Source organism: Leptonotus elevatus, chromosome 12, assembly GCF_054856555.1.
Source record: "Leptonotus elevatus isolate MCC_2025b chromosome 12, RoL_Lele_1.0, whole genome shotgun sequence".
In the NCBI taxonomy this organism is placed as follows: Eukaryota; Metazoa; Chordata; class Actinopteri; order Syngnathiformes; family Syngnathidae; genus Leptonotus; species Leptonotus elevatus.
This window is the reverse complement of record NC_141250.1, coordinates 18,224,314-18,243,123: the sequence shown is the minus strand read 5'-3', so window position 1 is coordinate 18,243,123 and position 18,810 is coordinate 18,224,314. Positions and strand designations below refer to the sequence as shown.

The 18,810-nt window shown below is 39.0% G+C and overlaps 1 protein-coding gene across 2 annotated transcripts; it reads right to left on the bottom strand.

Annotated features, from left to right (window-relative positions):
* rbms1b (RNA binding motif, single stranded interacting protein 1b) lies at positions 1–17,069 on the bottom strand. Of its 2 annotated transcripts, none has more exons than XM_086091345.1 (13): positions 16,967–17,069; positions 11,601–11,767; positions 11,214–11,272; positions 9,158–9,249; positions 7,033–7,190; positions 6,021–6,100; positions 5,429–5,544; positions 5,272–5,321; positions 5,096–5,180; positions 4,182–4,232; positions 3,448–3,558; positions 2,165–2,245; positions 1–2,079 (listed from the first exon to the last, which is right to left on the bottom strand). In XM_086091345.1, exons 2-13 carry the CDS (start codon positions 11,738–11,740, stop codon positions 2,008–2,010), a joined length of 1,095 nt encoding a protein of 364 aa, XP_085947471.1. In that variant the 5' UTR covers positions 11,741–11,767; positions 16,967–17,069; the 3' UTR covers positions 1–2,007. The 2 variants fall into 2 exon arrangements, with proteins under 2 accessions (XP_085947471.1, XP_085947470.1); XM_086091344.1 differs by lacking the exon at positions 16,967–17,069 and adding an exon at positions 16,398–16,725.
* Between the last annotated feature and the right edge of the window lie 1,741 nt (positions 17,070–18,810).

Sequence of the window (18,810 nt, the reverse complement as noted above, 5' to 3'; positions counted from 1 at the left end):
CATATTTAAAAAAAATGTTTTCTTTATTTAAAAAAAAAAAAATCAAAGTAAAAAGAATAAACCTGAGGCAGAAATCTACAGGGAGGAACAAGTTTGGCCTTAACAAACACTACCAAAGACATAAGAAGCCTTTAACTGTACAAACAAATCACCACAGGTAAGTGGTACAAAAAAAAAAATCATAAACCTCTTTCTCAATCTTTGTACACACACACAAAAAAAAAATCTTTATAAATTAGAACTTTCTTCTCATACAACCTAATGACTGTTCCAACATGTTGGTTGCTTATACGAGCACTTCTGCAGTTTTTGACCCCCAAACTATGGTACTATGGATCGGACGCCAATAGCAGCACAAACTCACTAAGCAGTTCTCAAGTGTCGGTCGGGCATGACGCGGAAAACTCGCATAAACCCAACTCATTCCGCTTGCGAGTTTGTCTCCACCCATGACGGGGTGTCAAAACTATTCCAAAACGAGCACATTTATCCAGTGAACGCCAACTTTTTGTCCTTGGAATCTACGGAGGTGAAAAAGTATTAGAAGCATGTGGTTTGAACCCCTTCCTGAAAACAAAAATATGGCGTGTAAAGATGTTTGGAAGAAAACTTAAAAAAAAATAAAAATAACTGAAGGAAACTGCACCATGTGACCAGCTCCTGAGCTTAGCATTTGGTCTGGGAAGTGGGCTGGAAAACACTGAGGTAGATATCTGGCCTGACTGACCACTTGTTGGAATAGCAGAAGGGCACCTTGATCCAGAATGTTACAAAAAAAAAAACGGACTTTATTGAAAGCACCACACGTAGTGCTTGTCACATCAGATCAATATATTGCATTGCCTCCTTTTGTGTACAAACAAAATGAATTTGGCACTTGTTGGATCGTGGCCTGCTTTTTATGCTAGTTTGCGTCCATCTTACAACCAACTGTCTTTATGAGTGTAAATGTTGAGAAAGGCACAGTCCATCGCTGCAAGTTTTCTGCTAAAAGACACAGATTCTATTTCCTCAGTATACAAACTCCTAATCTTTGGTGATAAAACAAAGTGCCAACTGTTACGTTTACTTTGAAAACAGAGGTACAAAACAACACCGTTAGCTCCCGTCAAGTCTGATGTCAAGGCTTTTGTTTTGTGTGTGTGTGTGCACAATTCTAAATTTGTGTTCCTCTTGGCTTGTTCACTAAAATTGGGGGGAAAAACACACACTATTATCTAAATAGCAAGCCAAATTTATCAGCAAAAAAAAAGGGGATTCTTGCCTCACCAACTTAACCTCAGCTATTAAATTAGGAGATGGGCAAAAAGGCTCGATCCAAAAGATGATTTTTCAGCAAAACATCTACGACCGCGTGAAGTATTTGTTCTAAATAAATATCACAACAAAATCAACGGGAGTCAGCGCATACATACATCTATTTCCTATCAATCCGTGGGCGGGGGGGTGGAGCAAAAAAAAACAAAACAAACAACAACACATCGACGTCAGCTCATTTACAAAGCAAACAGCCCCTCGCTTCCAGTTTTTTTTTTTTTTTTGTGTGTCCATCTAAACAATCACTGTAGTCAAACGGTTAAGGCAAACTGTAATCGGATAGCGTTGTCATCCGAAAGCACGACGGGAGAAAAAAAAAAAAACGCTCAACACTTGGCCATGGCAACACTCGCACAGCAAGCACAAAAACGTCAAAAATATCAAGCTGAAAAAGACATTTATCACCATGCACATTTCTTTTTCTTGTATTTGCTGGCAATCTTTGGTAAAAAATAAACCTTTTCTTGTACGAAAATAATAAAAAAAAAAACTTCTTTTTTTTTTTTTTAAGTAGTTGTTAAAAGTATTTGATAAACTGAAGAGTATTCCTTTGTACTCTCCAAAAAACGATTCCAAAAATAGCCTCACGACAAATTGCAAAACCAGTGCAAAACAGTGAAGGATCCGTAGCGTTCATTGCTTTTTGTTGCCGGGATTGCTGTAGTGCTTGTCCAAACATTGAAGTCCGCACTACTTGGTTTGTTGGTAGGCGTACGAGGAGAGGTTGCCCGGCGTGTCCACCCGAGACGCGATTCCGTTTTCCTGAAAGACAGCAGGTAGGATGCCAATTCGTACCCTTTCACCGTTTAGCTGGAAAAGTTGAGCTTTCGGACGGCGATGCACTTACTTCCCCGGGAACAGCTGCCGCGTGCATGTGCGTGTATTGGGGGATGTAAGCAGCGGGCATGGGCGTGTTGGCGGCCATGAACTGAACAGCAGAGAGAAGGTGATGGTCATGTTGGAAAAGTTCAAGGACTGACGTCACAATTGATTTTCAAACCTTTTTTAAATTATCTTTGGAATCTCGTTTTTTTATTTTTGGGGATCTTTTTGGTCATTATTTTATTTTTTTATTTTTTTTAATCTCATTTTGAAATTTTATATTTATTTTATACTGTTTTATTTTGAAATTTTTGGTCCTCCATTTTTTATGGCAAAACTACATGGTTAATTGAAATACAAAATGTATTTTTATATATTTTTTTAATCTTATTTTTTATTTTATTTTTTAATCTTGTTTTTTATTATTTATTTATTTTTTTACCTTTACTTTTTATTTTTGACATTTTTTGCCCTCCATATTTTTTATGGCCAAACTACATGATTGGTTGAAATACAAAATGTGTGGGTTTTTTTACGCTAAGGTTGTAAATTGGATCGGTCGTATCTCAAAGCACCAGTGCGTTTCAAACCCAATCTACAAGTTTTGAGACCATCAACTAGTGTGTCTAGAAAAAGAACACAAGAGGCGAGTTGTTTTAAGCATCTGATCATTCCTGGCAGCGAATAAAGCTTGGGTTTATGCTTGAAATGTTTTTTTAACTATGCGGACAATAATATGTCAAATGAGCAAGAGTTGTTTTCTACTTCCTAATTCTTTATATTGCTTTTTTTATTTATTTAATAGAAGTACTGTACACTGTTAGCCCTTTTTTACACCCTTATATTTCATATTATTCATGTAAATTGTGTTGATAAAGTTTATTAAAAAAAACGTTTCTATATTTATAGTGGTGAAATGTTGTTCATATGCCATCGTCACTCTTCACTGCCCCCTACAGTGTGGGAGTATAAGAGTATAAATGCTGCAAAAGTTGGCTGGGCCTGATTCCGCAAATGTCATAACCGCGTGGAACGCAAATGTGTCAAGTTTAACATTTCCTAAGCTCGAGGAACCATTTTAATGACTGGGATGACATCAAGATTCCGTGATCCTGAAAGAATCCTTTCAGGAGAGTTTGAAGGCGTGGCAGAGAAGGCTTGGGGAAAGTGCAGTCGATTCCAGGGGAATTTCTTCCAAGGGGAAAATTTGTAGTTTGAATTTGAAATGTCCTGGAACTTTTCTGCTAATCCTCATGCGGAGAATTTAGGATTTTCAAGACATTATTAGACAAAGCTCTCTTCTCTCACCGCTCCCGCATTGCCCAAAGACATATGACTCATTTGCTGCGCCAGGGGAGTCATCAGGGACGTAGGCTGCAGTGACAATGATGGCTCCATAGAGGGCGATATGACTGCACCCTGGAACCAAAAGTGAAGAGGAGTACAGTTAATGCAGAGGTTGCAAAAACAAAACAAACAGTCAATATGACATCTTTTCTTCTATTCATCTATTTTTGATACCATTAATAGGATGTTACTAATTACTGATAAAAGTTGGCTAGAAGTCAAATAGATTTTTTTTATATTGCAACAACTGAGCAGCAGAGGTGCTGTTGATTCTGTCTCCATTTTGAACTCTTATGAGAGCATTATTAATAAAAGCCTGCAAGATCCGGAGAGATTTTCCCATTAAAAAAAATCTGAGTTTTTAGCACAAGCTAAACACTCAAGGCAATGTCACGGGGACCACTACGCTACCGATGGCACCTTACAGTTCTTCATTAATGTTTGATGTCATGACCACTCAGGTTGCACGCATGTCGGCCATTTTTAGAACAAAGCAAAACCAGAGATCTCATTTGACACCCATCTTTACTATTTGTTTCATAACACGCCTGTTATGTTTATCCGGACACTTCATAAAAATAATAATAATGGTGATGATAATAATAATTGTACTGCAGTTTACAACAAAAAAAGGTTTCACTTGTGCTAGAAGCACAAAGGAAGCGTTTGGACAAAAAAGGACTCGGGATGCTTACAGGGTGCTGCATGATGATGGGTTGATGAGGAATCCAAGACGGGTTCTGCACCTGTAACATCACACACAAACGATGAAGTCATCCTCCTGATCCGCTTTCTTTTCTTGATGACCAGCCGTACAACGATAATCCAAATGTTGTGGCAGTTTAACATGCTACTCAAGGTATATTAGCCCCTGTATTGGCTCTTAAATGGGAAGTCAACCTTAACTCATTCACTGCCATTGACGGCTATAGACGTCAAAGATTCATTTGAACTATTTCTATTAGTTTAAAAAAAAATCCTAACTTTTGTTAACAAGAGTATGAAAACCTAGATTTTTTTTTTATTGTAGTAGAACAGATATAACATTTGTGATTAATCGTGAGTTAACTAGTGAAGTCATGCGATTAATTTAGATTAATTGTAATCGCCTGACTCCCCTAATTTTGAATGATCTTTTTACCCCCCAAAAAAAGATTATAAAAATATATATATATATATATATATATATATATATATATATATATATATATATATATATATATATATATATATATATATATATATATATATATATATATATATATATATATATATATAATGTGTATTTTAAAAATAAAAGATTATTAAAAATTAGGGGCATCAGACGATTAAAATTTGTAATCGTAATTAACCGCATGACTTCCCTAGTTAACTCACGATTAATCACACATTTTATATCTGTTCTAAATGTACAAAAAATAAAAAATTCTTGGTTTCCATACTCTTGTTAACAAAAATGGAAAAAAAGTTAAACTAATAGAAATAGTTCAAATGAATTTTTGACGTCAATGGCAGTGAATGTGTTCAAACATTTCTTGACAAAAAATAATAGGTTATATGTGACCTCATGAGTTATGAAGCAACATCCAGCCGTTTTAGCGATTCAAACCTGGTATGCTGAAACTGGAGACATGTACGTGGACAGGGGCGTGTGAGCGATCATCCTGTTTGAAATGTACGCCGGTGGGAAGAATCTGCGCGCACAAAAATCAGAACCGTGTGTACATTAGGTGGAATTGACGAGACAGACCACTGGGGCGCAAACGCATCTTAAGCTCGACGTACCCGTTTTGCATTGCGGCCGCACTGGGATCATATGCGAGTGTCATTCCAGCCTGAGAGGACAACAAGAACACAAGTTTGGCAAAAAATGCTGAAAAATGCATGATCACTTTTCCCCGTTTGCGCCTGAAATTCACGAAAAAAACTTTGCCCAACTTGCCAGTCTGGTGTTTCCATCTCTTAGCCAACCTCGGCCATTTTGAACAAACTTGTTTTGACTTTGTCTCTTTTTCTGCCCACCGTCAGCAAACTTGCAAAGCAAAGGTTCAGCAGGTGCTGGGTTGAGGAAAAGAGAATTGAAAGCAGGTTTTTATCAAATCGTAGAGGTTACATTATTGTGTGTCATGTTTTCCAAAACTGTCATTCACGAACCCAAGATTCTAAATTGGCAACTGCGGGGCTGTAAAACACCCCCCCCCCCCTTGCCTTCTGAAAGGAGGCATGACTGGAAGGGACTATTTCTGTCTGATAATCCAATTTTAAAAGATTAGACTGGGAGTGGAGGCCACATTGAGCCTCTTAAGCGGAATGTATATGATCTCTCTAGCAACAGACCCCGATTGGAAGCAGGAAACAGTTGGCTGACCACTTCCTGCCACTCACACATCCGACATCAGGACACAAATCTTCAAATTCCTTTCACCATGACCTTCTTGATTGAATTATAATGAGACATGTCGTATTGTGTGATGTCAGCTAATATGAGATCAATGTACGTTGTAGCGTTCCAGGTAATCATATATCGTCTTTACCTGAAACACCGCTGGGTGTCTTGATGAACTTGCCGTTGAAGTGAGAAATGACTGCGTCGCATTTTTCTGTTGACTCCATCCTGAATTGATAGGAGACATGGAACATAACTGAGTCTTGGTTTTAAAGTCACACTTTCAATTTTTTTTTTAGAATTGATTAATCGATCGATTGTTTAATCGGCTAATTGGATTCATTTGAATTTTGCATTAAAGTGTATTACAAAAGCATTTTTCTTGTTTATTAACGAGTGATTTATTTCGTACTTCATATTCGTATAGTGATTAAAAAAAGGGAGGTTGATGTTACCGGTTCGGTCATTGTTTTCCAAAGACAAAACAGATGTTTGTAAATGTCGTATTTTGATTCAACATGATTTATTTTCATGGAGGACTACAGAAATCGGTAAACAATTACTGGTGATATGCTGTCATCAGAAGATTTGGGCAATTTTCAATGTAAAAAAAAATGGCTCCAAATGATTACTCAGTTATTAAAATAGGATTAATTTGATCATCGATTACTTGTCAATGAATCGATTAATTTTGACAACGCTGTGTGGTACCTCAGTACCTTATCTTCTTTTAGGAAATGATCCGCCGTGCGGGCAAGTGCAATTCCTCGTATACATGATGACATTTCCTTGATCCACCATTTTGTTTTTTAAATATTTTTGTAAAGAGGTTGTCAAAGCTCTTGTGTGTTGTGTAGAGTCAAATAACGCTGCTGAGAGTGATTGCGCAAGAATCTAGCACAACTTCCCATAGCTGACCTCACATTGTTGTTCTTTAGAATGCAAATTGGTTGAAACCCAAATCAACAGCGCCTCTCCTGGTGGCAGCCAAATATCACAACATTTTAGTCGACAGGCAAATTAAGTAAACGTTCTCCTATCGCAGTTGTCGGCCATGTTTATCCTTTTGCTCAAATGTAACATTTACAACTTGTGGGATGGTTCTGATATCCCGGCAATCTTAAAATGCAGAATTCTTAACGCCGTTCGTGTAAGCGTACCTGGCAAAGCCCACTCCTCTGCTTGCTCCACTTGAATCCCTCAAGATGCGCGTGGATATGACCTGGCCAAAGTGCTTGAGCATGTTCTCCAGCTCCTGCTCGTCCATCGACAGCGGCAGGTTGGAGATGTACAAGTTGGTTGGGTCTTGTTCTTGTTGCTGAAGGGCAAAAAAAAAAAAAGGGGCGAAATGTGTCATTCATTAGGCAACGGGGGGGAAGACCGCCATCAAACTCACTTGGAAGTGCACAATTCAAAATGGTCTGCCCTTTTATCTGTACTGTGGGTACAAAATGGCCGCTGTGAACGTTGCCGTATTGAGCTGCGTGCAGTCACGGAGGTTTCGTGCTCACATCAGCTAAATTTCTCTTTTAATAGTATCAGCAGAAATGTGAGAGATGGCTACAAGACCCCGGGGAGTGAACTCTCCACATTAATATTCATCAGCTTGCGTTCGGTGCCAGATAGTCGCCACGGTGACACACTACTAGGGAAAAATCAACAAAAACAATCAGTTCACAATTAAACATAATGAGCAAGCCAAAGAAAATAGAATGCAGAAGAAACTGGTTGAGAACCGGTTTGGCGAGATCGGAGGGCGCAAGGGAGGAGATATAGGCATGTGTGTGTGAGCATCTCTGCTGTCGAGGACTGTAGAAACAAGCAAGATGCAGCAGGCTACAGTGCTGTGAAATGCTAAATATGACTTCACATGATTTTCTTGTAGTAACTCATTCACTGCCATTGACGGCTATAAACGTCAAATTCATTTGAACTATTTCTTTTAGTAAAAAAAAAAAAATCCCCACTTTTGTTAACAGGAGTATGAAAACCTAGACATGTTTTTTTTATAATCTTTTTTTTTTTTAGGATTATTAAAAATGAGGGGCATCAGGCGATATATTTTTTTAAATTGTAATTAATAGCATGACTTCAATAGATAACTCACGATTAATCACAAATGTTATATCTGTTCTAAATGTACAATAATTTTTTTTCTAGGTTTGCATACTCACTTTTTTTTTTTTACATTTGTCGCCGTCAACGGCAGTGAATGAGTTAATGTAGGCTGAGCATAAATGAACTGTGGATGATGTTGTGCTCAAGGAAATTGCAACGCCTCCGTGACTTTAATCTGCATATTTAATTAGGTTGATTGAGATGAAGGCTGTTCTCCATTCACCCTCCGTCGATGCCAAGTATCAGGCGGGCGGCCTCACCTGTCGGGTCACGGCGGAAGGAAGCGCCCTTTACTCATTTCGGCCGTCTAATAGTTTTTCTTGACAATAAAAAATGGACCAAAATGAACGCTGAGGTTTTTGTCCAAGAACTCGTTGGCACCGCCAAGAGGATGCAACCCGAAGAGAATTCCTTGCGCTTTATTTGGCCATTGACCTTCCAGATTGCAAAGATTTAACTTCGGGACAAGCCCTCAAGACGACCCAATCTTTATTCAAAGAGTAAATGGGTTCACAGGGGCATGTCATGAAGTACCACAGATCCCCAAACAAGGGAATGAGGCCATGGGTTCTGGCTCACTGCTGTCGGAGAAGTAATCCCACAACTGCGTCTGGTTACCATGACAACATGAAGCTAATGTACAACAAGGGAGTCCTTTGCAAGTTCCATTGCTAATTATTACCATATCAAGCATCGTTTACCACTATTATCGATGGGCTCCATGAGATTTATGAAACAACAACAACAACAACGTACACATTAGCATTATGTAGCATTACAAAGGACCATTAGAAAGACGTATAATGATCATAGCACAGTCGGTCAGATTTGGGAAAATGAGGAGAAACACAAGGGTCAACGTGAATAATTAATGATGGGCGGTTGCTATAAATAGCTCTGAATGTAATGGCTGCCATTATGGCTGTGACGCAGTACTTCAGTCTGTGAAACTATGCGTTCTCCTCCCAGTTGTTTAGCTAGCAATGGTAGAAACCAGTGGAGCAGGCAGCACACGGCAGATATGAACATTTGTGAGTAGATGGGAAAGGTTTGTACACGTATACAGATTCGCACAAAAGGGAAGCAAAACTGCTTGCGTGCTTGAAAAACGTGGGAATTGCATCCACACGTTACAGTAGTTCAACGTGAAAAATACTGATCTCTCACCTTTGCCATCTGAGCTTGAACACCGCTGGTCTTTAGGGCAGCCACGGCTTTCTGAGCTGCGGTGGGACTATCAAAATCCACAAAGCCGTATCCTGAGGAGACAAGTAGGACAATAAGGACAATCTGTTATCATGTCCTGTCAAGTCTCTTGCGGAACCTTTTCATTCTTGACTGAGGTTATTTTTGTTGTACCTGCATGTCTGTCGTTTTTTTGGGGGTCTATGAATATATGCTTTGAATGTATACGTGTATGGAAGAAGAGCGTGAAAAAGCGCTGAGGATGCAGATACCAGTTAGTGGCTGAGGTCAGCTCTTTGTTGTGTGGTGTGCAAACAGGGTGAACCCGTAGTCGCTGGCTTGGACTCCAGCTATTTTTAGCCTGGTCAAACTAAATAAAGGTGAATATGTGATTGCTCTTTAAGCTGAAGAGCCTTTATCGGTATGCCATCGTTTTGACTTGTGAGCCCTTTTCTAGGTTCGAGACTCATTTTTATTTGAACAGATCAAGTGAGTTAATAAGATTAGGCTCGTAGCACTAGGGCTGGGTTTATTAAAATACATTTAAAAATCGATATTGAATCGATTTTCCATTTTGAGGCCAATATCGATTCATGAAACCATGAATCGATTATTTAAATATCTATTTTTTTCAGAAATTCCTTAACAAAATAGATTTTTTATCTTAAGTGTTTTCTTGAAATTTACTGTTTACATAAATGTAAAAGTATTTTTCTTACATTTATGAAAGACCTGACTTATTTCACTTTTAGACAATTAAGAATATTTTCAATTTATATTTACAATTATTGAATTGGAACTATGAAAATATTTTCATCTCATCCTTGCTGATGTCAATGTTTGTGTAACACTTACGTGATTATAACGTGGTCCATTAATTGAAAAACTAAATAATTCAACCATTTACTGCCTCCACAAAATTTACATTTTAATATTTGTGGACTTGAGTCTAACTGAACTCTTGTGAATCGAAATTGAATCGATTGAGGAAATTAGAATCGATGCCCAGCCCTGGCAGGGTTTTTCCTGTGTACAAAATTCAGAGGTGGCCACCTCCAGCCTGAGCCACTGGTATCGCTCAACACAGCGCTCCAGCTGTGTTGATTGAGCTCGGCAGGAATGCATTTTAACTGCAGTTGCAGTGTTGCGCCATTATGGAGGCGCTATATCAACAGCAGTGCACTGGAAAGACCTGAAGCAACAACCAAAGAAGAAATAGCTTTCTTTTTTTGTGTTAAACTTTAATGTACCTGAAGGAAAAAACTGATCACAGAGCAACCGTTGCACACGCCCATTTCTGGTCATACACTGCGGGTACCGATACCTTCTAATAAGACTGGTATTGGCACCGATACTGATACCCGGTATCGGTAGCCACTAGGGGTGTGAATTGCCTAGTACCTTTCGATTCGTATCACGATTCGATACCGATTAATCACGATACAAATCTATAAATTGATTATTGCGATTTTTTTAAACTCAAAATTTAGAAAATACTAATCAGTAAACTTGTACATGTACACTGTAAGATTTGTAGGAACATTTATTTATTTATGTGAAAATTCAGTCTTATTACTGAGCCACTGCATTTAACAAACAGGTTGCAGTCTGTTTCATGTTTGAACAGCACTGAAATCAAATATTAAGGCTTAATGTTCCATTAATATAACATTCTTCCATATCTAATGTGTGAATCCTAACCCTAAGTAAGACGTTTTGTTGAAAAATGGATGTTTAAAAATCGATTCGGCCGCATATCGAATCGATTCGAGAATTGCGCGCTGTAATATCACGATATATTGCCGAATCGATTTCTCCTAACACCCCTAGTCGCCACCCGTCATAGTCGGGGTGATACCACCTCTGCCTCAATTGGAGCCAGGAAGAACCCTGCGCTACGGAGCGCTTTTTACAGGACAATGCGAGGCAACTCTGACAGCGACTCTCGTGTTAGCAACCACCAGTGTTAACAAACTTGATGGAACGCTGGTGCGCTGTCCTTGTTGGGAGGAACAAATGACTTAACAGTCACACACACCTTTGCATTTGTTTGTAGTCTTGTCCAGGATGGCCTTTGTTGATACAATTTTGCCATACCTGAGGGAGAAGCAGACAGACAATGCATTTAGGAGAGGGCGAGCGAGAGAGCCAGTTGTACAACATCAGAAAAGGGAGGGTTCCGCAACAGTCACATCAACGCGGTGGGTATGCCACATTGAAAGTAGCTGCGATACTTTTTGCGTCTATTCTCTAAAAAAAAAAAAAAAAAAGGGGGGGATTCACTGTTGTCTCCAATGAATGATCTGGCCCGTAGCACTAAACCAGTTGCACAGTATGTCAGCGCATGACTGCGACCGCAATTTGGAACAAGACAATCGATGCCAGATCAATAGTAGATAATGACAAGAGGAAGTTGAGTACTCACGGCTGACAGAGCTTGACCAGGTCATGGTCTGTTGTTGTCGGGGACAAGCCTCGGATGTAGAGGTTGGTTTTGCTGAGTTGCTCCCAGCCTGCAGTGCTGCTGCTGCTGCTGCTGTTGTTACTTGGGCTGGGCGGAGCCATGGGATAAGACAGTAGGCTAATGGGTGACTGGAGGGAGAAACCAGGTCCAATTAAAGGTCACGCTGGATCTTAAATCAATGATAGGCAAACACGTGTACGAGCGGTAGGGATGTTTTTCAATGTCAAAATGGCTGCTGAGAAAAACGGTCAACGGCAGGTTAGATCAGGCCTTAGATTTGTTCGCAGTACATTTCTAGCCTATGAGAATGTAGCATGTTCCAAAAAATAAAATGAATAGGAAGCACTGGCCAGGCTTTAAATACAAATATCGTGGTTATACTCAGAGCAATCGTGACACAAATGTATTACTTTACATCTAAGAGCTCGCGTTGCAGATAAAATCATGAGATTCACTTGCAGAAATGAATATCTTTTTTTTTTCTAAGAAAAAACATGAAATGAATATCTTTTTTTTTTTCCTTTCTATTTTTTCTAAGAAAAAACATGAAATGAATATCTAACCGCTGCTCTTTGCCCTGATTAAGCGAGGAAGAGAATTGGTCTTTAACCAAGCAGTCATTCTGGTCAATGAAGCAATGCGTCTACGGCATCTTTTTTTCCGAGCACGTTCAAGGTCCATAAGTGTCCGTAGCTTTGACACATCAACGCTTCGGTGGGGGGTGTTCAGTAACTATCAACCCCCAACCTTAATGTAGTCGGTGTCATTAAGGAGTTGCTTAAGGCCTGTCGCTTGATGTCCTACTGAACTTGGAATGCCACTGACTGAAATGTCACAGTACGCAGGGTTCCGCCACAGTGCCGCTAGTTTTCACGAGTGCCCGGCCAGCGGCCACTCGTTTGGGCTGTGATTCATTAATTTGAATCGCAGGCGAATGGCGTCAAAATGTCGCAGACGAAACCAACAAAAACAAACGTTTCCGGGTAGGAGGGGAGCCCGCTGCTGCCAAGCCGTACCAATACAGTTCAGTATGCAGTTATATTAGGGCTGAGTTTAAAAAATAATAATCAATTAATCAATATTGAATCGATTTTCTTTTCAAGCCCGATATCGATTCATAAAATCATGGATCGTCAATTTTAATATATCTCTTTCCCATAAATTCTTAAGAAAATAGAATTTCAAAGTCCAATTTTTTTTAAATCTTAGTTTTCTTGAAATTTACTGTTCACCTGAATTGAAAAGTATTTTTCTTACATTTATGAAAGACCTGACTTATTGCACTTTTAGACAATTCAGAATCTTTTCGATTTATATTTACAATTATTTATTATTAGGATTATGAAAATATTTTCATCTCGTCCTTGCTGATTTCAATGTTTGTGTAACACTTAAGTGATTATAGCGCGTATTAAAATGTACTTTGAAATTGAATATTTGTGGAGTTTTTAATCCTGTCCTTGACATTTAAGAGGTCTAATCAAAATTGAGTGTCGTTAATGAGAGGGACAATTATTATTTCTCTCTTTTGTATTATTAGTAAGCTACAGCGGCCAGGACAAGCTCCTACTTCCTTGACAATCTCGCCATGTTGTTTATGGTTCAATTAACTCATCCACTGCCATTGATGGTTCAATTAACTCATTCACTGCCATTGATGGCTATAGACGTAAAAAGTTCATTTGAACTATTTCTATTAGTTTAACATTTTTCGCCTTTTTTAAACACGAGTATGAAAACCTTTTTTAAAAATTGTACATTTAGAACAGATATAAAAAAATATATATTAATCATGAGTTAACTAGTGAAGTCATGCGATTAATTACGAAAAATTTTAATCGCCTGACACCCCTAATTTTAAACAATCTTTTCTTCTTCTTTTTTTGAAAGTTATTTAATTTTTTAATTATCTTTTATTTTCCTTTTTTCTTTTTCTTTTCTCAAAGAAAAGCTTATTAAAACATTTGGGCCGGCAGGTGATTACATTTTCTAATCATAATTAATCGCATGACTTCACTAGTTAACTCACGATTAATCACACATTTTATATCTGTTCTAAATGTACAATTTAAAAAAATATAGGTTTTCATACTCTTGTTAACAAAAGTGGGAAAAAATGTTAAACTAATAGAAATAGTTCAAACAAATTTTTGACGTCTATAGTCGTCAATGGCAGTGAATGAGTTAAAAAAAAAAAAGTATACTTGCCAGGTGTGTGAGTGTAAACCAGCAACTGTCCAGTTTGGTCATGAGTCATAACGATATGTGCTCATTGTGCGGTGGGCCTAATCTGCTCTTTTTGATAATTCAGTGATTATGATTAATCAGTCATCTGTGGTCATTAATGCCAATCCAGTGTATGTATAAGAAAAACTCTTCAGTGTTATTATACTTGTTGCAGCCGGGACGAGGAAAAACACAAATTCCACTGTGACTTGTCCTGGTCTGAAGAGAGCCCCCCCCCCCCCCCCCCCTCTCAGGGATTTGTCAGTGATTATCCCCCACAGCCACAAGCACCTTCTCTTTGGGAATCTCAAGCTGAGAGGAAGCTAATGGAATCTGAAGCATGAAACGCCGACATGACTAAGCGACCAGAGTCTGGACTCCCGTTTGGAGGGTCTTCGCTTGTCTTATATTGTGGAAATTGTGAAATCAAGTCAATCAAATCGTCTCACTGTTTGGTCATAGTCCTCAATTGTCCCTCAAATCACTCCGATCCGTTCACTGCCTTCTTCTAAGCATTTATTAGGAACTGACGGAATCAATCAATGTAGCGTGACAAAATTGTTTCATGAAAGGATATCCTGAGAGATTTAAAAGAAAATGATTTTAAAAAATGAAGCAGAGGTGACTTTTCACGAAAACGGTGAGAAATAATGGCAGGACTGTTGTCACATGAATACTGGAGGTGGTAGTAGTAGTCGCCAAATAAAAATAAAAAGCCATCAATGTGACCTGTTTTTAATGCCAGTCTCATGACTCGCCCCTCTTCATAAACAGCATGACTGTGGTTAATTTCACAATTTTGTAAAGTTATTTCAAGAAACCATAAATCACAGATTCATCTAATAGAGAGCCCCCCCCCCCAATCCCTAAAAAAACTAAAACAAAAAACATTACAAAGTCCACATTTTCGAAAACTATGGACACACCTGTGAGGATTCATAAACTCAATTATATTATATTTTGATTTCAAAACAGCTACAGAAAATGACTAAAATCATTTACTCCGAGGTCAAACGGTCACCATGATAAACCCTTTGAGACAATTACAAGTCAAATGTACAGGTGACTGTCAAAGAAACTCAACTCTCATCTAAAAATGAGTTGACCTCTATTCCAGAGTTTCCAAACTTTTTTATGGAGCCATTTTACGTTGGAGAAAGCGCACAGCAAACAACCAAACAAACGTCACTCACAATTCGACTTAATGTACAATCTTGGGCCTGTTTTAGAGATCACAAAGCTGACATTAGCAAATGTCAAAATGCTGAGTCTGCCTGGAATGGCCGCGCTCAACTTGAGAAAAGCACAACAAGAATTTTGAAAATCAGATAATGAGTTCCAGAGAAAATATGACTTTTTGCAGAAGTTTTTGTGTGATTGGCTATAAAAACTCAAAGTAAAACAGTATAACTTGATTCTTTCTCAACATATCTCACCGACCCTTTCCTTTGGTCTGCTACTCAGGGAACCCCTTCTCTGATTGGCCAACAAGTTTCCGTAAAAAAAAATATCTACCAATATTACCAGTAAAGGCAATGCCTAACACATAAATAGCATGAATTAAGATTTTACAAACAACCCATAGAAGTTGATCTCACGTATCTGTACATGTGGTCACTAAAGCAAAAGTCATCTCCAGTATTGTCGCTATAGAATAGCCTGAGGTATAAGAGTTGACTGGCACTTCCTTTGCCCCGCCAGAGCCGAGCCAGGGGTCAGTTTTTGGTTTCATTCACCGATCAATTCGCTTCGGATACAAGGACTGTGAGGAGAATAGGGAGCGGGCGACATCTTATCAGTCAGCAACAGACCAGCTGAGCCTGTCATACTGTATAATACGCAGGGCTTCCAGTAACAGGCCTCGCCCATTCAGCTCCCGCCACAGGCTAACAGCGTGAACATGAGCAAATATGCTTCTTTCTCAAACCTTTTCGACTCTGCCCGATACAAAGAGAGATCGATATATGCAACTGGGACAAATTGAATGACATCCATTGCTTAAATCATCACCTTTTTTTCAAGGACAATTCTGTAAAAGTCCAGAATAATGTATTGATTGAACAAAATGTCCAAACAGAGACCATTCCATTTATTTTGAAAAGGTTCTTACTTGATGCTGGAGAACTTTAATTTTCCTCCAGTAGGCCTACCATTTTGGGGTTGCTAAGGAGAAACATAAGTCAAGTTCCAGGCTCGTTTCTTTCTATGATGCAGGCAACCGGTATGCACATTATTCGCAAGAGACTTCTGAATCACACACAGGCGCCTTAACGCCACAGTTGTTGAATCCCCCCCCCCCCCCCCCCCCCCCACCACATCACATAATAGTCGTCATTATTCTTCTGACTCACAACCTTGCCATTTCACATAATACTTCACAGGACCCTGAACGCAACACTCCAGTTTCACAAAAATAAACATCGACTTGAGGTGCGAGTTTGTCGAACTCGCTTTCACGATCATTAAAGCAAGAAAATAGACTCGCGGAAGTCCATTTTAAAAGGCAGGGGAGATAGAAAACGTCGTAGTTACCTGTTTGCGAAACTGAGTCCTTAGTGGGTTTCCAGTATTGGAAAAAATCATCCTCAGTCTGATTAATGGAGTTTGCTTTTACTTGGGCTGCGATAACTAAAGTCCCTCGCCTAAAAGTAGGAAACCGGTTGGCATATATCGCCCGCTCACTCGGCTGACGCACATAAAAATGGAATTGTAAGCATATCTGTGGTCACGCAGCCTCGATGTCGTCGACTCTCCGGCAAAAGACGCCCCCGTCCCAACTTCGACCGCGGCCCTGCCTCGTATGTTTGACGGGCTTCATGACTCGCAGTCAGCGGGAAGCAGGAGTGAGGCTGAAATGTTGGACCGAACCATTCCGCCGGCCGCGTAGGGGTGCTCAAATCGAAATGGTCATTAAAACACAATGTTATCGGTACGTTTCGGCCATAACGGGCATGTATGGCCAATTCAAATACAAACTTCATTACGCGGCGATGAATAACGTCGCGTTTAAAGCAATTTGTAATGACCTTTTCTTTCTGGGAACACGCCATTGAACGCGGCATCCACCTATGTTGTTGTTTGGAGTGTTACATGATGCATACTTAACATTCCACGGTGTGGCTTGTCCTCATGGTTCTGTTTGCCTCTCGCCCTTTGCATAAAGCGTACTTTTCAACAAAGGGGAAAATATAGACATTTACAGATAGTGACGATTTTGAAATTACCCACTGCGCCAGGAGTTCTAATTTGGTCACACACAGAGCTGATGAAGGGCAATTACGACGCCGAGAGTCTCGGTGAATGACAACAAACAGTGACGCTGTCCTTGTCCGTGCATTCGAATGACATTAGATGAAAAATGCACAACGTCACAATCGTCAACGTCACAAAATCGTCGCAGAAATATGATACGTTGCTGACATGCCCTCATCCGTGTCAACATTCTTGATTGTGTCACTCCACAGTAAATAATCAATCTATCTATCTCATCTGAAATTTAGACGATCAATTATAACAATATTTAAATGTTCTTACCTTTGTTGTAGAATGAACAATATATTGCATTTGTATCAAAAGAAGTCCCTGACCTTAACACAACAAAATGACCCCTAATACCTTTTTGTGTACAAATTCTGCTCAGTGGTACCTTGACATATGAGTTTTAATATGTTCCGTGACTAAGATCACAACTAAGTTTACCTGTAAGCTATGTCAAATCCAGTATAGCCCCCCCCCCCCCCAAAAAAAAAGTAGCACTGTATTGTATAAAAAGAGAATGTAAAGAAATAAACGGGTTTTGTAAAGTGCAATTACTGTCTGACTGTAGTTGTTGTGCTTAAATTGGGGCAATCGTATGTTAAGGCACGGTTAGGTGTGATTTATGATGGGTCCTTCCTAAATGAACTGGAAGGTCAGCAGCAGAGCTTATATATGTGTTTACCAGGCCAACAGAAGTCACTGGGGTCAGTCAGCATGGGAGAAAAGAGGGAAAGGTCTGAGTCGGCACTATGTTCTTTGTGGGGTATCAGGGAAGAGGCAATTGAATCAGTTGGTGGATAGCCTTGAGCCTTACCGGTAATTTGACTTTGACTATGTGACTCGTATTACCATTTACAATCTGCCATCCAATACAAGATTGAATCAATGGTTAAATTTACAAATACGTTTAGATTTTTCTATTTTGTTTTCTTTCAGGCCACCACAGAAATGTACCAGTGATGGAAGAGAAGATAAAAGTGATAACCATAGAGCAAGGATTAGAATTTATTGTGATGCCTTTGTGCTCAGTTCAATATAGGCGTTTACTATCATAACTACCACAACAACAACAAAACATTTTAGAAGTTGAACATGCGGTTTCTGAAATGGTCATGACTGAATATTTTTGTCCAAAGGTTCGAAAAATATAAGCCTGCTTCAAAACAGTCAGTGTAGGTTAACTTGATTTGACTTTTCTTTTTTCTTTTCTTTTTTCTTTTCTTTTTGCTTGATTATACAGTAATCTTCTCTTTGTACTTGTATGCCAATTAAGATTTTTTTTTTTACATCAAGTGCTGTCTGTATTTATAAATATTTTATCATTTAAATGAATTGAATGAAAATTTGTAACATTTTGATTCAATTTATGTCAAGGAATCATTTGTGTTGAATTCTGGAGTTCCTCTGTAATATTAATAGGGAAAATATCAATTGCAACAAGGCATTAGATGCAATGGCCTGTCACTAATATAAATTGAGATGAATTGCTCAATTAAAAAAAATTTTTTTTTACTAGGGCAAAATATACTGTACAGCAGAAGCACGTCTAACTTATTAACAAGTCAGTAAGTTCTCACCTGAACTGACGGCCCAGTGTGAAAAATCGTCTCCTCTGCTCCTAGCTTGGGCCACAAGCGCCAAACGCTGCCTCTTGCTTGAAAAACCTGTGAGTCAAAAGTATCACAGA

What these genes read in the sequence shown, in the direction of transcription:
- rbms1b (XM_086091344.1), bottom strand. Translation starts at nt 16,448, where the DNA reads ATGATTTTTTCCAATACTGGAAACCCACTAAGGACTCAGTTTCGCAAA. An exon ending in GACACCCAGCGGTGTTTCAG is followed by an intron (nt 5,545 to 6,020) that starts GTAAAGACGATA and finishes TCCTCAACCCAG; the next exon opens with CACCTGCTGAACCTTTGCTT. An exon ending in GAGATGGAAACACCAGACTG is followed by an intron (nt 5,322 to 5,428) that starts GCAAGTTGGGCA and finishes TTGTCCTCTCAG; the next exon opens with GCTGGAATGACACTCGCATA.